This window comes from Astyanax mexicanus, chromosome 3 (assembly GCF_023375975.1).
Source record: "Astyanax mexicanus isolate ESR-SI-001 chromosome 3, AstMex3_surface, whole genome shotgun sequence".
NCBI lineage: Eukaryota > Metazoa > Chordata > Actinopteri > Characiformes > Acestrorhamphidae > Astyanax > Astyanax mexicanus.
The window spans coordinates 28,142,230-28,169,157 of NC_064410.1; the positions used below are offsets into that span (position 1 = coordinate 28,142,230).

Sequence of the window (26,928 nt, forward strand, 5' to 3'; positions counted from 1 at the left end):
TTTCATCATTACATTTATGGTTTATGGATTTCTTTACTTTGTTGGGTAGTTCTTGCCATAATATGAATTAGAACATTACTCAAATAATGACTGTTCTACTGTATTCCAACTCTACGTCTTCAAAACTTTACAACTGATGCTCTCAAACACATTAAGAGGAAAAAGAACACAAGTAATTAACTCTTCACAAAGCAATCTAAACTATATATATCTACTATAATTCCATATGTTTTTTTCCTTATAGTTCAAACACTGAACTTAAGATGTGTCCAAACTTTTCACTGGTGCTGTAAATGCAATAGTTTAATAGAACATACTGCATTAAATTCCATATAAAGGCAAAACCTACTCACCCATTTGGGCATGTTTCCTCCATTTGGGTCATGATGATGATACTGTAACACAACCACGGTGGCTATGACTGACATTCCAACGATGATCATTATACTAGCAAAGTACTGCCCTGAGAGAGAAAGAGAGAAAGAGAGAGAGAGAGAAAGAGACCAGAAGAAAGAGGGATAGTGAATGCATTAACCTTTATAATTGATCAGTGTCTGAGTAGCATGACTTTCTTTTCACCAAGAAAAACAATAAAAAAATGGCCTACAATAAAAGACCCAAAATATGCAATAAGGAAAGAGAGAGAGAGAGAGGGAGAGAGAGAGAATGTGGCAGAGAGAAGAGGCACTGTGCAGGAATGAGGAATGAGTCATAAGCTAGTGGTTAGAGGAAGAGAAGGAGTGACAAGAAGCGAGAAAGAGAGCTAGTGAGCCATTCATAACCCAACACATGCCAACAGTCGCTATATATCCCCACAGATCATGACTGTGCGCTTTTTCAGTGGGCCATAAATGAGGGAGAAGAGAAAATGGGGATCCAGGGGGTTGACAGCGGGCCTTGGTTTCACTCGCTCATCCCAGTCTCTCCCTTTTTTCTCTCTCCGCTCGTTTGCTTGCTCATTCCCAGGGAGCTGACTTTATTTCTGCTCCAAAATTTATTCACCCAATTACATTTAGAAGACAAGCAGATGGTCTGGTCGCCAGGGTGAGACCAGAACGTTTGGCTTTTGCACAAAATGGAGTTCGGTGTGTTCTGAATAAGAACAGCCCACAGAGTTTGAGGGCGAACCTTTAACATTTACATTCACATCGCATTTTTTAAAGAACCTCCACCCACCCACCCATCAATGAATCAAGTGAACTCCATATGAGGAATAATTCAACTGGAAGAGTTGCATCATTTACAGCAGTGTTTCTCAGTGGAAGAGAGCATTTTACTAATGCACATATACAGCTCTGGAAAAAAACACTTCAGTTTCTGAATCAGTTTCTCTGATTTTGCTATTTGTAGGTATATGTTTGAGTAAAATGAACATTGTAGTTTTATTCTATAAACTACAGACAACATTTCTCCCAAATTTCATATAAAAATATTGTCATTTAGAGCATTTATTGGCAGAAAATGAGAAACAGCTGAAATAACATAAAAGATGCAGAGCTTTCAGACCTTAAAATAATGCAAGGACAACAAGTTCATATTCATAAAGTTTTAAGAGTTCAGAAATCAATATTTGGTGGAATAACCCTGGTTTTTAATCACAGCTTTCATGCATCTTGGCATGTTCTCCTCCACCAGTCTTACACACTGCTTTTGAAAAACTTTATACCACTCCTGGTACACTACCCCTAACCAAGATGGCGGCGCGTTAACACGCAGCGGCCGCTCCGGGTCCGTTAAATGGTGCTTTTGTGTTACTATTTGTCGTTTTTTCCGTTTATTTCCTGCAAATATGTGCATCGGAACACCCGTGCACATGTTCTACCACCGCCAGACCCTGCTACAGTGGAGAAATCAGCCAGAAAACACGCTACCGGACGAGGTTCTGCAGACGCTACTTGAGCTTAGCCTACTAAGAGACCCAGGCCGCCAGCCCGCGGTGTTTCCTGACGCCGGAGCCCAGCGGAAGTGCCATCGCAAGCGGTGCGAGCGTAAGCGGAAGCGCGGAAAGAGAGCCGGGATCCGCGCAAGGCTAAAGGCTAGTCCTAGCCGGCCGGCTATACCATCGCTCTTTCTGGCAAACGTCTGTTCCCTTGACAATAAACTGGACTACATCCGACTCCAGCGAACAACCCAGCGTGAGTTCAGAGACTGCTGTGCTTTGGTTTTTGTGGAATCGTGGCTGAACGACAACATTCCGGACAGCGCCATTCAGCTAGACGGGCTAACCGCGTTCAGAGCGGATAGGAGCGCGGCTCTATCTGGGAAGACCCGCGGTGGAGGCGTGTGTGTTTACATCAACACGGAATGGTGTAACAACGCTGTGACTGTCGCCAAACACTGCTCTCCGCTGGTGGAGTTCCTGATAGTCAAGTGCAGACCTTTTTATTTAGTACGGGAGTTCTCCGCCGTGCTAATAGCTGCTGTCTACATCCCACCCAGCGCTAGCATTGGTGCTAATGCTAAAGAGGCTCTGTGTGAACTCTATCGGTCTATCAGCGATCTGCAGAACAAACACCCAGACGGACTGTTTATTATCGCCGGAGATTTCAACCACGCAAAGTCAGTGCAGTCAGTGCTCCCTAAATTCCATCAACATGTGGACTTTGCAACGAGAGGAGCGAGCTCGCTGGATCTTGTTTACACAAACATCCCCAGCGCGTACCGGGCGGAGCCCCGCCCCCACCTCGCTTTCTCGGACCACATGTGTGTTTGGCTGACTCCAACATACACACCACTCATCAGACGCTCCAGACCAGTTCAGAAGCAGGTGAAAACCTGGCCGGCAGGCTCCATCTCTGCCCTTCAGGACTGTTTTGAGTGCACTGCATGGGACATGTTCAGGGAGGCTGCTACTGAAGGTGATTCTGTTGATTTGGAGGAGTATGCAGCATCAGTCACTGGCTACATCAGCAAGTGTATTGATGATGTCACTGTCTCCAAGACCATCACTACACGCCCAAACCAGAAGCCTTGGATGACTGCTGAGGTACGTGCGCTGCTGAGGACCCGCGACTCCGCCTTCAGAGTGGGTGACAAGGTGGCCCTGAGGAAAGCGAGAGCCGACCTGTCAAGAGCCATCAGAGAGGCAAAGCGTGCACACGCCCAGAGAATCCACAGCCACTTCAAGGACACGGGTGACGCGCGGCATATGTGGCAGGGCATCCAGGCAATCACCAACTACAGGACAATGCCACCGTCCTGTGAACGGGATGCCTTCCTCCCTGATGCCCTGAACAACTTTTATGCACGGTTTGAGGCACAAAACAACACGATGGCGAGAAAGACCATGCCCAAGCCGGACGAGCAGGTGTTGTGCCTGACTGCAGTGGATGTGAGGAACACTCTGCGCAGAGTCAACCCACGAAAAGCTGCAGGACCAGACAACATCCCCGGCAGAGTGCTCAGGGAGTGCGCAGACCAGCTGACAGATGTTCTCACGGACATCTTCAACATCTCCCTGTGCAGCGCCACTGTCCCAACGTGCCTCAAGTCCACCACCATCGTTCCCGTGCCGAAGAAGTCCACAGTGTCCTGCCTCAATGACTACCATCCCGTTGCACTTACACCCATCATCATGAAGTGCTTCGAGAGGCTATTCATGAGGAACATCAAGACAAGACTGCCCTCTTCACTGGACCCCCTGCGTATCGTCCCAATCGCTCCACGGACGATGCCATCACCACCACCCTTCATCTCTCCCTCACCCACCTGGAGAAGAAGGACACTTACGTCAGAATGCTGTTTATAGACTTCAGTTCAGCATTCAACACCATCATCCCACAGAACCTCATCAGGAAGCTAAGCTCGCTCGGCCTCAACACCCCCCTCTGCAACTGGATCCTGGACTTTCTGACGGGGAGACCCCAGTCAGTCCAGTTCGGGGGCAGCACCTCCAGCACCATCACACTGAACACTGGGGCCCCCCAGGGCAGTGTCCTGAGTCCTCTGCTGTTCACCCTGCTGACTCATGACTGTGCTGCAAAACACAGTTCTAACAGCTTTATCAAGTTCGCCGATGATACAACTGTGCTGGGTCTCATCACCAAAGGCGGCGAGTTAGCATACAGAGAGGAGGTGCAGCGGCTGACAGACTGGTGTACAGTCAACAACCTTCACCTGAATGTGGACAAGACAAAGGAAATGGTTGTTGACTTCAGGAGAGCACAACACACCCACTCTCCACTCAACATCGACGGGTCCTCTGTGGAGATTGTTAAGAGCACCAAGTTCCTTGGTGTCCACTTAGCAGATAACCTCACCTGGACCCTGAACACCAGCTCTACAGCCAAGAAAGCCCAGCAGCGTCTCTACTTCCTCCGGAAGCTGAGAAAGGCCCGTCTCCCTTCACCCATCCTCACACTCTTCTATAGAGGGACCATTGAGAGCATCCTGAGCAGCTGCATCACTGCCTGGTTTGGGACCTGCACCGCCTCTAACCGCAAGACCCTCCAGCGTATTGTGAGGACAGCTGAGAGGATCATTGGCGTCTCTCTCCCCTCCATCACGGACATCTACACCACCCGCAGCATCCGCAAAGCAACCAGCATTGTGAATGACCCCACCCATCCCTCACACAAACTGTTCTCCCTCCTGCCTTCGGGAAGGAGGTACCGCAGCATCCGGTCCAGCACGACCAGATTCTGCAACAGCTTCTACCCCCAAGCCATCAGACTCCTCAACTGCAGAGACTGAACTGATGGTTTTTCTGTACATGCACACACACTCTTACCCCACTTACCCCAGAAAATGGAAAGCACTAAAAACCCTACTACCTCACTGGACTCTATTGCACACTGTGTAATAGAGGTAATTACTACCTCACTGGTCTTTTTTGCACACTTTTTGCACACTGCATAATTTGCACACTGTCTTGTCATTTATTATTCTTTGTCTGTATTGTGTTGTATTGTCTGTCTGCACTTTTGTACTGTTGCACTATTGTTCTGTCTACACTGTGTTTATGTGCACCATGGTCCCTGGAGGAACGTTGTTTCGTTTCACTGTGTACTCTGTATATAGCTGAAATGACAATAAAAACCACTTTGACTTTGACTTTTGACTTGACTTTGGTGCAAAAATTCAAGTTCAGCTTGGTTGATGGCTTGTGATCATCCATCTTTGTCTTGATTATATTCCAGAGGTTTTCAATTTGGTAAAATCAAAGAAACTCGTAATTTTTAAGTGGTCTCTTATTAAAAGCCCTAAAGACGTTAAGATTACAATTTCTTTTTAAATTAGGTTAATCTCGCTCTTGTGGGCAAACAATTAGACAGGGTCTCAAAAGCCCTCTAGAAAAAAAATCTACACTTTCTCCATCTCCCCTTCGCCACTTTTCACTTTATGACGTTATTTAAACGTGGCATTTTTCTTTAGAATTTGACTAAATAGAAATGCTTCAAAATGACTATTAATTTTTTTATTCCCCTGCAAATTTGACATGAAGGAGGTAAAATGTACTTTTCTCTGACAGCAATAAAAAGCTTCCATTCTTCATTCATTTATGATTGATACTAGCAGTGCAGAGTATGTACTATAATCATCACCATCACATGTGGGAATGTGCAATAGTCACATCTCAGAATGTGTAATGTCATTTACAGCAGGTAGTTAAAAAATTCTTCTGCTTGATACAAAAGAGAAATTCAAACTGTTCCTTCTTTCCGAAGCATCTCTACCAGAGTTGGATTATGTCTGCTCAGTATCACTATTCTTACTCCAATCTGGTATTCACTAAGTGTGTTATTGATATCATAACATACAATACCAATCAAAACGTCTTTAGTTTTTTTTGATTTCCTACATTGTACATTTATACTGAAGTCATTCAGACTATGAAGGAACACATAAGGCACATGTAGTAACATAAACATGTTAAACAAACCAAAATATACGTATATGTCAAACAATTAGATACTCTTATCTGGGGTGCTGTTAATTTGTGGTTTCTGATGCTGGTAACTCTGACAAACTTATCCTGTGCAACAGAGGGAACTTTTGGACTTGCATTTCTGAGCCAGTCCTGATAAGAGCCAGTTTCATCATAATTTTTGACAGCTCTTGCGACTGCACTTGAAGATAATGTGGATTAGAACAATCATCAAATAAATACTCGTTATTCATTTTTTTATAAGCTGGTAGTTTCCTGTATTTTTTGGGTGGGGGACAGTAATAATAGTGGAGTGTGGTTTAGGTCTGGCAGACTAGAGCCTATTTACTTTATTATAATATCTTAGGCAGTATATATATAGAGAGAGAGAGACTTTAGCACATCGATGGTGTGGATGAATCTTTTAAAGTAGAGCCAGACTTTAGAGCACTTTGACATGTTTACGCTCTCCGCTAGTGTGCGCAGTCTTATTGCACCACGTTTATGTGTATTTCATGCAAAGTACTGAAAATAGGCATGAACTTTTTTTTCGACTTTTCTGTACTCAGTAGTACCCAGACTATTTTTGAAATCAAATTTTGATACCAGCCGCACAGTCCACTGTGGGTGCTAAAGCCTTCTGTGATGTGTTCTCGATCAATGCTTAATGCCCACATAGCATCAGGCATGGAATGTCACGTTTATCATTTATCAGTTCTCTGAGGCATCCTCTGAGATAACACTTCACGCTGTCCCATGACCTTTGCCATGTCAGTGTATGACAAGCCTTTTCTGAGATTAGAACATTAATATATGCTGGGCAGGGGACCTTTAAGACCATGACTGATCAAACTGTATTTGAAAACCATATAACAGATTAACCCTTGTGTGGTGTTCATATTTTTGTTACTCGTTTACTTTGTTACTTGTATTTAATTGAGCAAAAATAAGCAATTTTACATTAAAATGATTTACACATGCTTGCTTCACCTAAATTGCAAGCAATATAAACAGCTTACATGCTTAATATTTGCCCTTTACCTTTCTTATGTTACATTTCTTTCAAAAAGTGCTACTCTTTTTTTTATTAGTTTTTTAATAAAATGTAAAAGAAAATGAATTTAACTCAAGATATGAGTAGAACATTTGTTTAGTTTCAAATTTACAAATGAAGCAATGTTTATTAGCCCTTGGCCAAACATACTGTATGTAATATAAATGGTTAGGGGGGGGTGTACAGTGTGTGTTTATCGAAAATGTGTTTTGATATGTTTTTCACAAAAAAAATGAGTTAGAAAAAATATTTTTTTAGTATCATTTGATTATTTAAAGAGTCCTAAACCTCGAGCACAGACCATTAAACACCCACACAAAAAGGGACACTTACCAATCAGCGGGATGGAGTCAGAGGTGGCAGGCATAATTTCTGCCACCAATAACATGAAGACTGTGAGTGAGAGCAGGACAGTAATACCTGTGGAGAAAGAAAGGGAGAGAGAGAGAGAGAGAGAGAGAGAGAGAGAGAGAGATATAAAACATGTCTGACAGAATCCACTGCAGTAAAAATCTACCCCTACTGGAATTTAGTGTCTCCTGTTAGAAACTAACCCTGACTAACCCATGCTGACACTTTAAAACCGAGGTAAACCACCCGCCTGGATCAACTGATACAGGCTGAATTTGATTGGACCTGACTGGTCGGTGTGCCGTGGCTTGATGGAGCGATACATAAGGGGAATTACATTGAGCCATTTGTCTTTTCCAATCACACTTCACTCCTGTTCATGTCCTCCCCTTGCTCCCTCCCTCCCACCGTGCCGTCCGTCTCCTCCGCTACTCTTCCCTCCCACCTCCCTCGCCCATCCATCCATCTCCATTCCTCAGTAAATTCTCCTAAATCTTCTCCTGTGTTCTCTGTATATGTTTTTTTTAGGCTCAGATTTCAAGAAGTGCTCTGCTGGCAAAACAGATGCCCAATAAAACACCTGTCGCAAGCGTCATTGCTCACCGAGATCAATGAGCAAGATGGATGCGCCTTTAAGAAACCACTATTAATAAATGAACCCTGACTAAAATGGAGGCATATCAGTCACTGTCCTGTTTTTCACTTACTGAACAGTGATAAGGAACCCTGTTGACTGAACAAATAACACATCATTTCAAATCATTTTTACCAATATCATACAAAACTCAGACATGTGGAGACTCATTGGTCATTTTGGATGAGTCAACACCACATCAGGAAAAGCTGGAGAAGGAAATAAAATGAAAATGAAATGAAAAAAATGTTGTTGTCTTTGCTTTTACGTTTATTTCATTGCATTCAATATGAACCTGAGATATGTTTTGCTGGACAACCATTCCAGCATTTCCGGCCTACAACACAACACATTGTGCCCAATCTTACACCCTAAGCAAGGTGAGTCGCAATGCTCATTGCTACCTTACACCCCAGGAACAGTCTATTTTCATGTCTTCTGCATGCAATGCTTAAATAGCGACAGAGCTTAGTAGTCTGAAAGTAAGGTGTGTTCAAAGTGGTCAGGTTCGCGTTTTTTATGCCAAATTGAGCTTGTTTGAAAATCCAGTCACGCAAGGTGAAAATTCAAATGTGACGGGATGCATTTTTTAAAAAAAATGACAGCGGCCGGAAAAAACTAATAAATTCCCAAAAAACAAAAAAACTACAATGTAACCAGAAATCACCAGGCAATGAAAAAAAAATGTTAAAGAGGAGAAAAGACAGTTCAGGAGGGGCAAGGACAGAAAAGAGTAAGTAAAAGTATTTTTTTGCTGATTATGTTACTATTAAATGTTCTTGATATGGGGATATAAAACATTAATGTTACAATATTATTAAAGGTAAATTTTCTAATGGAAAATATTGGCAATATTGATAATAAATCCCTTATAAAAACAAAATACTAAGTCGTACACTCATAGTTGTTTTGCCATTTGCTTAGAGGGAAAGACTGACATATATTTTGGGTTAGTTTAAGCTTCTGAAGAGCAGGTTTAGACTGACTTTGGGCTGGATTTTTTTTTTGGACCTGGCAACCTGGGTGTGTTCAGGTAAATTTCTGGCAAATTGCTATCTTGGCAGCAGAAAACACAGGTGCACCACTGATCGATTTAAACCTAGACAACAATCAACTGTCAAACGTTTATTGCTATTTTGGCAACACAGGTGCTGCATGCACTTCAACACACATACACCCCCACTCATCACACACACACACACACACACACACACAAGGACATGCAGCAGAGTACAAACTCATCTTTTACATCAACAATAAACAGAACATAAAATAATATAACATTGTTGTTCCAGCATGAACGAGCAGCTCAGTTTCCTCTGCTGAGAAGCGCAGAAATGCTGCACTGTTAAAATTCCAATCTGCCAAAGTTAGAGAGCACCTGACTCTTATAGGGAATGGAAAATGAAAATAAGTACATGCCGTTTACGCATTTTGAGCCACCTATGGCATACTTTTCCATTAAGCTGTGCAATGTGCAGATGACAGCTCAGCTATAGATCGCTAAAATACCGCCAATTATGTTAAGTTATGTTAACCACGCCCAGAAGCGGGCTCAGAGGCTTCAGGGATAGCTCATCAAACAGTGATCACATGCTGTGTGCTCCAGAACAAAGCCAACAAAGACCATCCAAACTGTTATCAGCAACAAGTCCAAAAGGCAGCAGTACACTTCTGTGATGCAGAGATCTTAGAGCGACATTTGCAGCCAGCCTTCAGGATGACATTGTTTCCAGGGTTGTCTAGGCATTTTTCAGAAATACAATACAAAAGCACATGCTGCACAGATCACAAAGACATGGCTGCAGAAGAAGAGGATTGAGAGCTGGATTGACCTGCCATGCCTGCAGTCATGACCCGTCCACAGAGTAGAGAATGTGTGGAGAATTTTGAATAGAAGAATGTGATAATGATAACCCTGTACTGTTGGACACCTTAAGAAGTTAAAATGTGTCTGCAGGAAGAACGGAACAAAATATCACCCGAAGCGTTTTATCACTTGGTCTCTTTGGTCTCCTTTTCACTGGACTGAAATAAATCTTGTGACATAATAGGTAATAGGTAATTGCACTGAGAATGCGGGAAAATTATTTTAAACTGTGCGGGTGTGATTCTCTGTGTGGGTCTCCTTTTAGAGCGGATGAATCCAGTTTCAGATAATGTTCAGTCAGAGAGAGAGAGAGAGAGAGAGAGAGAGAGCACAGTCAGAAACTTCACTACTTCATTTCTTTTTGTTTTTATTTACTATGGGTAAATGAGCTACTGCGTTCTGAGTTTCCCCTTCTGAAGTCTCCATTGCTCCACCAGCCGCTTGCGTTCAGTAAAACTGAGCCGGATCCTCTTTTAGAGGCTGTACGTGTGACGTAAGTACGTAAAGACACGTGATGTGGCCAGAAGAACTCCTGGGAAAAGTGACGAAAAGCGACCCGACACCCCAGTTTTTAGCATATATATATAATGCTTAGCAGAGATGGTCTTCAGCACACTTGTACTATTAAACACAATATTTTGTCCCTTCTCCACTCAGAAATGCTTCTGCTTTCAGCTTAGACACAAAATAATATGAACTGCCAATTTAAATGAATACATTAATGCATAACAGTGAAAGAAAATGTAAGGGAAATGATTTGGGATTGTAAATAAGGTACTGTAGTCATCATTTCTCTAAAGAAATCTGAATCTGTACTTTTTCACTCCAAACTACTCTGAATAACCATCTTTCCAACTCATTAAATTATATGGCAATTGTGACAAATCAGTACCTTTACGCTTGACACTACATCAAGCTTGACCTTGCTCCTGGAAAGCCAATGTGGGGAAATGTCTCACTTACTCACTTACTCTCTCTCTCTACGTCTTTCACCCATTGATTTGGCTTAACTATGTCAATAGATTAATTACCCATATGGGTCTAAAGTGAAGCACCTTTTCCAGAGGTTCTGAGTTTCCGAGCTTTGCCTAGTTGTCTGCATAAATCCAACCGACTTGTTCTTTCCGTTTCAGCACAGCCCTTTTAAAAATTCACTTCTCTCCTTCTCCCTGCAGTCGCATTCATGAACTCTTTCTTGTACTGCTGTTGCACAAATGCCTTTTAGCTTCTTAAGTTTCTTAACTCTCTCCCTACTCTCTCGTTCTTTCTGGCTTCTCTTTCTGCCAGTATCTTTGTTTCTCTGAACACTGAAAGTGTGTGACGGAAGGCCAGCTCGCTGCTGCACCTCCACCCACTCCACCACTCTTTCTTCTCATTCCCACTCTTTCTCCATGCGCTCCTCTCATAGCAACTGCTGAGAGGTCGGACTAGCTTTAGAGAATGTAGCTTTAGAGAATTCCCATTGAACCTGAAGGGAAACTATACTGCACTGCTCAGATTTCTGTCAACAATCACTACATAGAAAAATATTGGAAACCCCACACCTGCTCATTCATTGGTCTTCCAAAAATCAAATATATTTAAAAAAAGAGTTCATTCTGCTTCTTTTGGAGTAACTGTGTCTACAGTCTAGAAAAGGCTTTCTATCAGATTTTGGAGCATTTATTATAAGGATCTGATTTCATTCAGTGACAAAAGCATTAGTAAGGTTAGTCTCAATGTCTCCAACCCATCACAGAAGTATTTCACTCACAATGATAGAGGGATTTATACCTCTCTAGCCCACATCTGGTTCATTTTCATAGCTCTATAGTCCTATAGTCCTATAGTTCTATTGCCAATACTTTCCTACAGGTCCAAGCTAAGTTCTGTGTTTGCATTTTCATCTGTGTAAACAATCCTCTTCTAAGGATATATAAACTTAAATTTATAGTAATTTCTTTATTTGCCACTGGGTAGACTGACCTTCTTCATATGGTACATTTTAAAGACCTGTCAAGTCACACTTTGGCCCCATTCACAACTTGCATTAACATGTGGTCTGAGTTATTATTTTTATTTTTATTAATGTATTGCAAAATTGATTTAAAAAATGGTTCATCTTATGTGACTCACAAAAACAGCGGTTCCTTGTATGAAGCCATATAATAACTACTTTTGGTCAGAGGTGAAAAAGTACTGAAAAATTGTAATTAAGTAAAAGTACCTTTACTTTGCTAAAATTCTACTCAAGTAAAAGTAAAAGTACCCGTCTAAAAATCTACTCGAGTAAAAGTGAAAAGTACTCAATTTAAATTTTACTTTGAGTAAAAAAAAAAAAGTCTTTCTCCCTGTGCTAAAGGGTTCTTTAGAGCAATGGATCTTAAACTGGTCCTCACCAACTCACATGTGGTTAACAGATTGGGTCTACTCCTATATACTGGAACTTGGCTTGAAGAAGATTTCTAGACTTTCTGGGACTTGACTTGCATTTACACTTGTGATGCAAATACATATCAAGTTCGTCATACCAAAATCAGACGTAAAATGCAAAGTTTCTCATAATGCAGCAATTAGTAGGTGCCTAAACATGACAGACTACATATTTACTTATACTCCTGACTAATCAATCAACCAATCAAATAAATAAGTAAAGAACTTTTAACATGATACAGAATCTTTATCATATGAAGATCATATGAAAATTGCATTCTCTTTTAGAGTTTCAGGGGGAAGCAAGGAATCCACTAAAATATACAGGGCAGGGTGCCTTCAGCATCAGGGTTGAGAAACATGTTCTATATGTTCTATTTGTTGATTGCTGTTCATTAATCATTTATTGCTGCATATTTGGAAAGCTGCACTGTGACAACATCAGTGGCAAATACTGCTTTACAAATAAATTACATTTGTTTAACGTAAAAATCAAGATGCTAATTCAAGATGCTAACACAAAACAGCAGTGTATAATGTACATTTTGTGGCAATGCCTCATTAGTAGGGGTGTGACAATGACGAGATCTTGTGGCACGAGATCTCGCGAGATTAACGTGACGATATTTTTTGTCAAGCTTAAACCTGTCTCGCGGGGAAAAAAAAAGTTTAGTGTTGACTTTTTAAGAGGGATCTGGCAACCCAGTAGCGATGCAGTGAGAGCTGCTCTCAGCAGAAGAGGAAAATTCGGGTATTTGCATTGAAGATGCTTCTGCTACTTTTAAGCTGTATTTTGCTAGTATTGACCCACGCCCTTGACTGGGCAGAGAAGAAGAAAACAGGGGGAGCGAACTCAGAGTATTTGAGGTGGAGTTCGGGGCAGCTTCGCTGTAAAGCATGAAGCCGAAGCCCCCCCTCTTACAAAGAGAAACATGAGGAAAATAGATAAAATTAAAGAAGGAGGAAGATGGGGAGGAAGGGGTTCGAGGTTGTTCAACGAGCATGTAGAGAGGAATTTAAATAGGAAAGGAAGTGGGAGGAGTGAGGGCGTGGATCAACTCCCAAAACTTAGTTATGATACATAACTCCACATCTGGCTGCATTTTGGCTTTCCAGTGAAAACAATAAACGGTAACAGAGTGACCAACAAGACACAAACCATATATAAATACTGTACGTAAATCGTACACGTGACTGTTTCATAGGCAGTAGTATCCCTTTGCTCTGTACTGTATTTAAAAAAAAAAACTCTGTCTCTGTTTGCACTTTAAGCATAGGCTTAATATGACTGGTTATGGCTATGCATAGTTAAATTACAAGTGATTTAAGAGAAAAAAAACACAAACCATAGTCTTAATATGACTGGTTGTGGTTTGTACTTATTGTTTGCACTATGTAAGACCTAGAAAAGTTTTATTTTTTATTCTGATTTCTATTTCTTATAAAATCAATGTGTGAGAGAAACCAGTCTGTTAAGTTTGCGTTATATGATTTTGTCAAATAAAACTCTAGTTTTCAAGCCATTTTTCATTTTTGACATTTTCTTTAAAATTTTATTTTTAAATCTCGTCTCGTCTCGTCTCGTTCTCTTGAACCCAGTATCTTGTCACATCTCGTCTCGTGATATTAGTGTCTCGTCACACCCCTACTCATTACACTAAATTACATTTCTGTAGTGCTCAAAAATGCTTGTCCAAAATTGGAACATTCTGTGTTTATGGGTAAAGCATAGACTGGGCCTCAGTACTCTGATAAGTACTAAAGCTATTTAAATCTGTAACTAGGAAAACTATTTTTGCTGAGTGATTATCATTTTTGTTTAAGATACATATACTGTGCTGATCTACACAGCATTCTGAATGGATATTCTCCTCTAAAGGAATAATATCAGCCTGTACCAGGCCTCCCCAATCCTAATGTGTTTAATTAAAGTGAAGGTAAAAAAGTCAATATGCTATATAGCAGTAGGCAGATTCTGGAGAAGAGCCAGGATTGCATTGCATTCTGTGAGAACTATAGAAAAACACAGAACGTTGTTGAACGTTCATTTACTGCATGCAGTTACTTAGCATGAGAGATGATCAGTACCAGATCGACCAGCTCATTATGTGATTTGTCTAATTGATTATATTTGTCTATTGTTCCGCTTTGATAGCCCTTCTATCCCTTTTCGTGTTAATGCAGAGAGTCTGCTGAGTCATAAATCTATTTTATTGTCCTTTCAAACCACTAGTGCATCTCAAAAAAGTAGAATATCACTGAAAAGTTACTTTAATTCAGTTCAAAATGTGAAACTCATATATTATATATAGATGTATTACACACAGAGTGATCTATTTTTAAAGTGTATTTCGTTTATTGTTGATGATTATGGCTTACAGTTAAATTAAACTCAAAAATCATTAGCAGTGTGGGCAGTGTGCCAAATCCTGCTGGAAAATGAAATCAGCACCTTTATAAAGTGCTCTAAGATTTTCTGGGAAAACACTACACTGCCTTTTGACTTAATATATCCCAGTGGATCAACACCAGCAGATGACATGTCTCTCCAAACCATCACTGATCATCAGTAAATTTAACATTTTATTTGTAAATCAAGAGACCAGAGTCTGCAGGAAGAGTGGAGAGACACACAGTCCAAGCAGTTTGAGGTCTAGAGTGAAGTTTCCACCAATCAGTGATGGTTTGGAGAGACATGTCATCTGCTGGTGTTGATCCACTGGGATATATTAAGTCAAAAGTCAGTGTAGTGTTTTCCCAGAAAATCTTAGAGCACTTTATAAAGGTGCTGATGACGTACAGGCCATTAAACAGAATTGTTGTATTTAATGCTTGGACGTCAGTTCAGATTCCAGCTTATTACTCTATTGATTATTCATGGGTTTTTTTTACAGCATGAAACATAATGGAATCTTTCACACTTTTATAAAGGTTAAACTTTTTTTGGATTTCTCAGTTTAAACACTAGATGTGGCGAGATAATTAACACCTGTGTGTTTATTGTTACTTTTCTGCGCAGCAATAAGAAAAAAAAGGACAATTGACACTGGATTGATTTCATTTTGTGGCGAGCAGGAAAGTCGATACGCTACAGCAGGAGGCAGGCGCTGGAAAAGGGCCAGTATTGTAATGCGTTCGGTTTTTGAAGGGCTGCTGTGAGCAAGAATAGCTCAGGCTCCTACAGCCGGTTCTACTGCTGAATGATGGACTTGTGGGGTCGGAGAGGGTGTGAATATAGAACACTTTACCCTATATGATGATGATATATAGCTCAGGAGCAGTCACATGTTTGAATATGACTAATTTTATCATATTAAAGACGTTTTGATCTATAGTAGGAGAGCAAAAAGTCCGGCCCTGATGATCTACGGCCCTGGACAATGTCAAGCAGAGTAATTTAATATAAATACAATCCAGTTACAGTGTGCTGTACAGTTTCTTATTAGTTTGAACTCTTTTTGGACTTATGCCAACATTACATGTATGTTTACATTAATCAATTCCTATTTTGAGCTCGGATTTGATCTGAAATATGTAATAAATGTAAGTGACCTGTAATTGTCTGTAATGTGAATCAATATTTCCTTCAAAAGGCATGCTATGCTCACATTGAGAGTTTGTGCACGTCTTCTCTGTTGTTTTGCCATGCGGCCGGTGTTGTGCTGAATGTGTCGAACTCCAGAGTAAAATCTGATTCATCTTTTGTGATGTTCTGTAGTTTGTTTTGAAGAAACACTTATTTACTTTACACTTAATGATTATTTATGAACAGAGACAACAGGACTGAAGTGATATCTGTTGTTAATACACTGCTCTACAATGCATGTGCGTGCAAAGGGGAGTCAGATTCTACTGGAGAAACGGAAACCGGCAAAACACCGATGCTGGCTGATGATGACACAGGCATCACTCACTTTCATTCCTACATGTCCACAAATCATCAGATACAATGACTTGCAAAAGTATTAATACCCCTTTAACATTTTGTCACCATACAAGCACAAATAAATACTTTTGCATGTTTTTATTTGATTAAATTTTTTAAAACCATGTACCATTTTCATTCCACTTTACAATTGATGTGATATTTTGTGTTGATCTATCACTTAAAATCTCAGTGAAATATATTAAAACTTGTGGTTTTAAGGTGGCGAAATGTGAAAAGGTTTAAGAAGGGGTATGAATGCATGTCCATACACATCAGATCTGTGTCACGTTAGGGCAAAATAATCAGATTTGAGTCAGATTTCAGTCTAGTAATGTGAACCCAACCACAGGGAAGTGTTTGTTCAAACTAGAAACAGTAATATTTTAATGATTTAAAATTATTTTAAATGTATCTTTTACTATGAATACAAAACTAACAAGGAGCATTATTTTTTTTATTTTTTTTTGTGCAGATTAATGATCAGGGACAGATTGATTCGTTATTTTATGATTTTATATTTGCGTTTTAGGCTAACGTAGATGTTTTTTTTGTACAGTGTTTGGCTATTGGACAGTTGAATTTATTTTTCAATGTTTTCAGAGCATCAAAGATGGTCTACTCGGGGCGCCGAGTGGTCCAGCGGTCTAAAGCGCTGCCACTATGAGCGTGAGGTCGCAGGTTCGAACCCCACTCATGCAGGTTTGCCATCAAGCTGCCGGCGCTCAGAGGGAGCAAAATTGGCCCTGCTCCCTCCAGGTGGATAGATGGCGCTCTCTCCCCACATCACTCCTAGGGTGATGTCCACAGTACAGGGCGTCTGTGAGCTGATGTATCAGAACCGAGCCGCTGCGCGTTCCTCCGAGCACGCTGGCTGCAGCAGCAGCTCGAAAAGAAGTGGTGGCTCTGACTTCACCCTTCTGGTGTGTTGGGGCATTACTAGTGATAGGGGGAGTCCTAATGATTGGGTTGGGTAATTGGCCGTGTAAATTGGGAAGAAAATGGGAAAATTTTGAAATAAAAAATAAATAAATAAATAAAATATATGGTCTACTCCAGGGTAGACCAATCCTGTTCCTGGAAAGCTACCATCCTGCAGGTTACATCTCCATCCCAAATTTAACACACCCCATACAACTAATTAAGCTCTCCAAGAGGCAGTAATTAGATGGATCAGATGGGATTGATTAGTGGTTGGAGGTAAAGTCTGCTGGAAAGAGCTCTCCAGGAGCAGGGCTGGAGACCTTTAGCCTTCTCTGTGCATTATGCATGACCTCAGAGTGCTGTAAAGCATATAAAAAGGAAACAGTCCAAACCAAATTCATAGATATAACAAATACAACAAAACAAGCCAAAATCTAAATGCTTGATTCTTTTAAACAGCTTCATTACTCTGCCTGCTGCAAAGCACAAGCCGGCACCATGCATCACCTCCTGACTGCTCTGCTCTCAACCCCAAATCTGTGCAGATGGTGTTCAGCCACAGGCATCACTGGATACGAGTTTCTCTCTGTCCAGCATATTTACACCCAGCTGCCCTTAAAGAGGGTCTGGCGACTTGTTAAAGACCCCCGCTACAGAGCCACCTTCTGGTGTGTGGTGCTGCAATATTACATCATATATAAACAGGATCAGTGACAGTTAAAACCGGGAATATGAGGCCCTTGAACAGCAACATACTGCACTAGCTTGCTTTTCCTTTATCAAAACATTATTATGACAGATTGGGCAGATGGTTGTGTTGACTGAAGTACAATGGCACTTCACTTCAGACTTACTTCAGAATGTTATTGGCTGTGTATGTTTATATCATCATGTTTTTTGTGCCGTATACTAATTAGTAGCAAACATACAGTTGTGTAAAAAAGTATTCACGCCCTAACAGATTTTTTTGTCAAATTTATCCTGAATAACTATAAAAAAGCACTTTTTGGAAAGATGATATCAATTTCATTATCCAAAACCAGGTCTGATTACTGCCAAACCTGTCGAATCACTTAAAAAGAAATCACTTAAATAGAACCTGTCTGACATCATGAAGCAGATAAAACATCTCAAAAAGCAAATAAATAAATAAAAAAAAGAAATTCAAAAACAGATGAAAAAAACAAAGTCTTTGATGATCTACCAGTCAAGGAAAGGTTATTTCTGGTCATTTCTAAAGCTTTTGGACTCACTGCTAACCACAGTGAGAGCTAATTTTCACAAATGGAGAAAACACGGAACACTGTTTAACCTTCCCAGGAGTGGCCGGCTGACCGAAATTATTCCAAAAGGGCATGGACAACTCATCCAGGAGGTCACGAACGAACCCAAAACAACATTTAGGGAACTGCAGGTCTCACTCGACTCAGTTAAGGTCAGTGTCAATGATTCAATAATAAGAAAGAGACTGGTCAAAAATTGTCTCCATGGGAGAGTGTGAAGGCAAGGAAAACTGCTGAACAAACAGAACACAACAGCCAAACATGGTGGTGGTAGTTTGATGGTCTGGGGCTGTTTTGCTGCTTCAGGGTTTGGATAATGTGCTGTAATAGATGGAACCAGGAACTCTGCTGTTTACCAGACAATCCTGAAGGAGAATCTCCGGTCATCAGTTTGTGACCTCAAGCTCATGTGTACTTGGGTTCTGCAGCAGGACAATGATCCAAAGCACACAAACAAGTCTTAACACCTCTGAATGACTTAAAAAAACAAAATGAAGGTTTTGGAGTGGCCTAGTTTAAGTCTGATTGAGATGCTGTGGATAATCTTAAACAGAACGTTCCTCCAATGTGTGTGAATTAAAACAATTCTGTAAAGAAGAGTGAACCAGAATTCCACCACAGAGATGTACAATGGCTTGATTGAAGTTGCTGCAGCCAAGGGTGGCACAACCAAGTTATTAGGTTTTTCACACAGGATTGGTTTGGATAGTTTTTTTTTCTTTGATAAATAAAATTATTATTTTAAAAGTGCTTTTTATATATTTACTCAGATTTTTTTTCTATGATGTTAAATTCTGCTTAATAATCTGAAAAACATCAGTATGACAAAATCAGTAGGGGGCAAATAACTTTTTACGCCACCGTATTTCACTTAAAAATACTTTTATAATGATAGTTTATTGCACATTTAAACTTACTGAATACAATTAAAAATGTATTTATGTGTAAATGGACGTAATCTAATTTAAGCAAATTTTTATTATTTGTTACCCAAACATTAGCTTTGATTTCTTGGAAAAAGCATCTCAAGAGAATTAAAAAAATACTGTTTAATAATAATTGTATTATTGTTATATTTGTAGGGATTTTGGTTAGGTTGTTATCAGCAGTAACTCCATCTTTTCACCTTTTCCGAGTTTGAGATGGCCTACATGCCTGGCCTGACATTGATGGAGGACTGGACCCCATGTTTCCCCTGCAACTCACATAAAACCAGCTGACTCATGATTAATATGAGCACATGAGCACAAACTAACCAAGGAAACAGTGGTCAATTTTGCTCTCAGGCTGATTCTATCACGTTTTGGTCACTACACAAGGTACAGTCCAAATGTTGGCTAGTAAATAGCATAAAATAACACATTAGTATTCAACATCTCTCCTCTCTTCATTTTTTGCCTCATTACCTAGTGATATCTTCTCTCCAGAGTCAGCAGGCAGCAGGAAGATGAGCAGGGTCATTGAGGAGAGGAGCACGCAGGGTATGAGCAGGTTCAGGGCATAGTATAGCGTTCTCCTGCGGATGGTCACCACAAACGTCACGTCTGGATACGGCTCCTTGCAGCAGTCATAGAAAATCTCGTTCCTCGAGCCTGGAACACCTGAAGATACGGGGTAGAGAAAAGATCCTGAAACATTAAACCAATCTGATGGGAACTGTAGTTTTTATAGACAAATACAATCACAGTCAGTGATTTCTAACAAATGCGGTTCTAAAAAAAGACAGACATGGTTACACTTATCCCTCTTATACATTTCGAGCTAAAAAGACCTTATTTTGAAGAAAAAAAAAGCAACAAAAAAAGTGTCATGGTGCTGCAGGAAGATGCAGATGTGGACGCAATTGCAAGAAATTTAATAAACAAGTAAAAAAAAAAAAAAAAAACAAGGAAACTATAAACTGAAAAAAAAAACACGCAACCTGACTGGCATAAAATGCACAAAAACTGACAACTAAACACAGACACCAAGGGCTATATATACACACAGAAGGACACAGGAAACAGGAAACACCTGGGAACAGATAACAAGGGGGTGGAGTTACAGAGAGTCACAAGGGGAAACAAGACTGGGGCGGAGACGCAAAGCAACACACAGGGCCATAAGCAGGGGAACACGTGGAAAAAAAACACAGATACAGACAGGAGAAAGATAAATAAACAAGCAGGATGGCAGGAAAAACAAGTGACAGACAGGAGAGACACGGAACAGGACGAGAACATGACACACTGCATGGTACCTACACCAATTAACCATTAGCTTTTTTAATGTCTTTTTCGATATAAAGGGCAATGCATAGATTAAAAAAAGTGCAGATTTTAGAGATTAACTAATATCAGATCACTCAAGACCTGGTGTGAGATACAGAAAATTCCTCTCTAATGCAACATAATGTACCGTATCTATTTCTTCAAGTGCACCAGCATTCACTTTAATTAACTTCCAGTCAAAACAGTCATTGGGCATGGGTTCTTCTTTTCTAGTGTCTGTAAGCATGAAACACATATTTCACAGAAGAAATAATAAAAAACACTTGAGATGAAATGAGATACTCCACATTCATAAGGACGAGGAAAATCAATAAAAACAAATGAATCAAATGGAGTTTTCGAAACTGTGGAGAAAAAGGGACAAAAATTGCCAAAACTGCTGCCATCAGATAAACAGCACTTCAGCCTTTTATTTTTGAGAGAGGAGAAAATCAAGTTGCCTGAGATAAGAGTCTGAGAGGATGTGAATCTAATCAAGAATCCCTTACTATAAAAAGAAAAAGATGAAAATAGAAGAACAAAAACCAAAAACAGATACTTGTGATATGAAGATCTGTTCTGACTGAGGCTGTGTGTGTGTGTGTGTGTGTGTGTGTGTAGAATATTGAACCCTCATCCACCACGTCCAGTGAAAGATTTTAGAAGACCAGTGTAAATTAAGGAGATGTCAAATTACAGCTTGATAATTATAGATTTTAATACATTATGCAAAACCCTGTGGAAAACATTTGACAGGAAAGAAATGAACTATGCAGCAAGTGAACGACGCTACGCTCAATGCTGAGCAGATCAAGATTACTTGTTGATGATCTCAGCTCATCCCAGAGTCAAGATCTTAACATCATCAAACGTCTTTGGGACTACTTAAATGGTGAGATTTAGAAAATACACCATTTTATTCTTTGTAGTCTGCTCTTTCTGTCCAGGCAAATAAGGTGGACACATCATCGTTCCTAAACTTTTACATTCTAACCGGTGTCTTAAAGAAACACTCTCTTGTAAAGTTTTCTGAACTTACTTTTGTGTCCACATTTATCTGTAATATCAAATCAGACATAAAATGTTTATTAACCAATTACAGTCCAGCTAAGCATGTTAGTGTACACTCTTGTAAGACCAGGCTACCCACGGTAGGATATTGACTAGCTTAGGAAAATGTTCTCCTACACTTGGAACAACACTTTTTGCACTCCTGAGAAGGTGACATCATCAAGTACACAGTTGTTCCAATTACAGAATAAAAGTGTTCTCTTGTTTTCAGGAGTGTTAACTTTCGAGCTGAACTTACCAAGTTCAAACTTTGAGTCTAGGCTTGTAACTGTTCTTTTTGTGCTGTTTATTATATTCTATGTAGTCATGTTAAATCATGTAAAAAAAAAAAAACAATCTTGTCAAATTTAGTTTTAGGTTATCCTACCCGTGTTTGTTTTCTGTTTTGCTTTTGTTTTTCTCATGTTTGTTTAAATAAATCTTTTTACCCGCACTTCACATATCCACCCTCTCATCCTTTACCCTTTACATGACATATAAGGCCATAACAGAAAAATATCGCTCTTATCAGACAAAACCTTGAATCTCCATATTTGCCTTTTTGGCATTCACATTTACAATGTAAAGAATTTGACATTGCTTACATTATGTCAAAACCTAAAGTTGAATGAATCGACAGATATGCTTTAATATAACTGTAAATTGCCCTGGAGTTAGAAAAGTTTGTTTTCTTGTAAAGCTGTTATTTTGGAGATATGAAATGAAAGATTTATGTGACTTTTGCAAAAGCACGAACAAAACAAACAGCAGCTCCTGCAGACTTCAGTTCTTGTAAAATGCATGAACATTTCTGGCACGGTATAATCTCAAGAGATACTGGAAGAGAATTGGGTGGATTTGCATGTTAGGTGCGAAAAGCAGCACTAATCGGATTTGTCTCTGTCAGACAGAAACGTGTTTACACAGCCAGGTGTGAATGTGGATAAATTTTATCAGGACATCATCTGCATATCAAATGCATTTTACAGGTGTAATGAAAATTCCAGGTGTACTTAGGATTATCATTTGTGTACAAATTGCGAACAGAAGCTCAGACTGCTGGCTGTGCAGTCAGTCGTCTGTAGACCCTCAGAGGTCTGCCCTTGCGTTGCTCCATGGATCGTCTTAAATTGTTTGTGTCCCCTCAGAGCTTTCGGCTTAACAGGCACATCATTGATCTCTCTTCTCTTTTCTACAGTCAGGAGTAGAACTACACCCTGAGGTAGTTTTCACGGCCCTTTGAGCCGAATCTCAGCAGCTGCTAATTTCTCAAGTGTGTCGTGGTGGAAAGAAACTAAAAAGGTGAAGAAAGACCAAAATAAGTTTTAAAATTCAATGAGAAAGGGGTGCCCTAAGCACAAATTCCATGTGGTGTTTTTTTATACAATAATTAAGTATGTAAAATTCTGGTTTATGGAAAAATCAAATGGCCATTTTCCCTAAATGTGACCCCCCATTACTCCAAATGCTACAGAAATATAACTTAATACTTATACCATTAATAGTATGTAAAGGACTTTTCTCAAATTGAATGGTGTCATTTGTTAACTGTTTATTAACCGTCATTAACCATTTAAAGAACTCAAAAATCTGGTTCATGCAAAACTGACATTTTTTCTAGGTTTGACTTCCCATTACTCTCATCACTACAGTAATATTATTTGAAACATACATACATGAGAAGTTTCATGTTTCATAAAACTAACCAAATAGGATTTTTTCCAATTTTACCACCCTGTTCCTCAAATTAGTACAAATCAGTACAGTAATGTAATTTGAAACTTCAGTGGTGTCATTAGATAAAAGCTTTTTTTTGGGGTAATAAAACTCTATAAATTGTGGTCTATACATAACATTGTTTAAAATATAGTGGATTTAACCTGCAAACAAATATATTTTGTTTTTTAATAAAAGCAAGTCTGCATTTCCAAAATGTAACACTGTTCTACAGATAGAGAGTTGTGTTTCCGGTGTGTTTTTGTTTATTAGATCTGGTTAAATTATGTTTTTTTGTGCTGACAAACTCATTTGTGTTCCATGTTTTTTAGTCTCTGTACAAGAAGCACTAGCAGCTTCTCCCCCAGCTCTGCTGTGCCTGCGGCTACCATAAACCATGGTTTAGACGAGCATTTTAACGTTCATACAGATTCATGTTTTTCTCAAGCTAATATGCTACTTTTGTAGTACTTATATCTATGAACATGTTTCAATATATTGTTCAGATGATTATTATTATTATGATTTTTCATGAGCCTGATTTGTTTTATGCACCCACCCTCACGGCCCTTCACACTTGGTGCCGACATGGATGGAGTGCTGGCACTGGCAACAGGCAACCATTAATGTCCTGTGGAAGGGCATGATTTGTCGCCGTGACACATTAACGAACAACAAAGTGACATAGCTACAAATGGAACTTGAGATTTTCTCAAATGTATAAAAATAAATTATGATGTGGAGGAGCAATATTCTTCACTGATTGGCTGAACAAATTCTTTGAACCAATCAAAGACACAGGGGTCCAAAGTCCACAGCTTATGCTCTGTGAACCCTTGAATCCTACCGCACTTCGTTTATATCCCCGGCATGTTTGCTCTTTCTTCTCTTTCTGTTTATTAATGCATTTTTTAACAAATACAAATGGGCAGGTGGAAAATAAAGCTTAGAATAAAGAAGTGGATGGCCTGATAGGTAGCTTGCTAGCATGCTAACCGGCTACGCCAATGCCAATACACACCTACTTGTGACAGCACAAACAGCCACAAACACGCTAACAAGAGATAAACGTAGGGCAGCACAAGCCACTTGTCATCTGCCAGTGTAAATAGAGGGTAAGGCCTACCGGCACTGGACATTTTCAAGTTTTTGACATTTGTTAATTAGGTAATAATATGAATCAGGCACAGGTGGATCTTCAGGACCTGCTCTGGGAAACCCTGGATTAGTAGCTAAGAAAAGAGACAGAGATGTGCAGTATTTCAGCTTTTCCTCATCGACTTCCACTTAGCCACTTAATTCAATTGAACATAATCAAATTGGCCCCTGGCAGATCAGATAGAGCAGGAAGGATTGTGGGCTTAACTGCAATGGGGGTGGTTCAGATTGTTTTATTCGCTGTATGGAAGAAGCTCACTTTGAGGCTGCATGAAGAACGGAGGACGCTCCTGCAGTCAGGTGTCAAATCAGATTCATTCGTGCCGACTCCAGTGGAACTGGCTCACCACGTTTGTGCTTACTCCAGTGAGAGCAGCTTATGGCACTTTCATTCTTTTGATCAGTTCCTACTAAACCTGCTCAATTCATTTTTAATACAATAACAATGAGCTGAGCCAAACAATCTACAAACAAAATGCCTGGAACTGTAGAAGTCTGTAACTCGCTCCCACCCTCTTCCACAACCCCCCCTCTCTGTCTCTCACACACACACACACATCTCAGACAGACAAACACATATCTGGGCCATAAGCACACATGCCAGGAGCAAAACATCTGAGAATATTCCAGACGTTTCACAAACAGCAAACACAACATATTTAACATATTTCTCATGGAGCTTATTCTCCACTCCGGCATTCATTAGTTCTGCAGCCAAGCAGTGTAGTGTTACAGTAAAAGTGTGTGAACCAAGACTGATTGGTTGAGCAGACCACTGCACTCTAAAGTAAGGCCTGCCACACAGTAATAAAACCAGTGATGTCTATTTAGCACAAGTTACAATTTTACCTCTAAAAATAAGCCTGGCTGTAGGTAGTGGTATATTGATGGTTTGACAGTTGATTAGTTTTACTGGACCTTTGCACCATATATAGCTGTCCTACCAGTTAATTTTTTTTTTACAGTAATACAAGAGTGGGCAAATGTTGAGGGTAACACTTTATTTTGGATGATTCATTATAGATTCCTCATAGATGCTCAAATAACATTCAACAAAAAGTCTATAAAACACAACGTACCGTATTTTTCAGGCTATAAGGTGCACAAGGTTAAAAGGTGCACTAAAATTGTTTGGTAAGCTCATTTACCCTTGACCTAAATACACAGGTGAACCCAATTATGAGAAAGAGTTAAGACGAAAAAACCTTAACCCTTCCTCATAATTGGTAGCCTTAAGACAAGACCACAGATACAGTTCAATTAAAACCAAGGCCAAGAAAAAGCTCAGATAATCAGAGGAGAAGGATGGTGAGAACAGTCAGAGTCAACCTACAGATCAGCTCCAAACACCTACAACATCATCCTGCTGCAGATGGAGTCACTGTGCATCGTTCAACTATTCAGAGCACTTTACACAAGTAGAGGCTGTATGGGAGAGTAATTAATGCAGAAGAAGCCTTTTCTGAGCACACGCCACAAACAGAGTCGCTTGAGGTATGCTAAAGCTAAAGCACATTTGAACAAGTCAGCTTCATTTTGGAATAAGGCGCTGTGTGGACTGTTGAAACTAAAATTTAGTTATTTGGAGTTTATTTGGCGGTTATTTATGCATGGAGGAAAAAGAACACAGCAATCCAAGACAAACACTTTACTGCTCCCCACAGTAAAATTTGGTGGTGGTTTCATCATGCTGTGGGGCTGTGTGTTCAGTGCAGGTACTGGGAATCTTGTTAAAGTTGAGGTTCACATGGATTCCAGTCAATATCATTCTTGAGAACAATATTCAAGAATCAGTGAGAAAGTTGAAGTTGCGCTGGGGCTGGATACTTCAACAAGACAACGACCCTAAACACTAAACGCTGCTCAAAATTTACTAAAGCATTCATGCAGAGGAACAAGTACAGCATTCTGGAATGATCATCTCAGACCCCAGACCTGAATATTATTTAAAAAAAACTGTGGTGTGATTTTAAACAGGCTGTTTGTGCTCAGAAACCATCAAATCTGACTGAACTGGAGACGTTTTGTAAAGAAGAATGATCCAAAATACTTTTAACCAGAAGCCAGACTCTTATATAGGAAGTGTTTAGAGGCTGTTATTTCTGCAAAAGGAGAAGCTACTAAATATTGATGTAATTTTTCTGTTGGGGCCCAGATTTATGCACCTGCCTAATTTTCTGTAAATCCTGAAAACTTCATTTCACTTCTCAAACATCACTGTGTCCGTATGCTATATGATATATTTAATTAAAACTGCTGAGCTGAACAACCAATGATTTATAAAGGAAAATCCTGAACATTTTTAGTGGTGCCTAATCTTTTTCATATCACTGTTCGTGTTATCAGTTACTGCTCTTTTAAACTTTTGCATAAATCATGATTCTGTTCATCAACACCCTGGCTTGCGTTCCTAGATCATCTGTTTATATATCTTGA

General features: G+C 39.9%; 1 protein-coding gene across 1 annotated transcript in view; it reads right to left on the bottom strand.

The window, feature by feature from the left end:
- Window positions 1-26,928, bottom strand: part of chrna11 (cholinergic receptor, nicotinic, alpha 11) — a 118,380-nt gene that overhangs the window by 20,555 nt on the left and 70,897 nt on the right. Inside the window, exons 7-9 of the mRNA XM_022683022.2 lie at window positions 19,726-19,920; window positions 7,254-7,340; window positions 354-463 (exon numbers count right to left, since the gene is read on the bottom strand). Of these exons, the coding sequence (XP_022538743.2) occupies window positions 354-463; window positions 7,254-7,340; window positions 19,726-19,920 (392 nt within the window). The remainder of the gene's footprint in view (window positions 1-353; window positions 464-7,253; window positions 7,341-19,725; window positions 19,921-26,928) is intronic.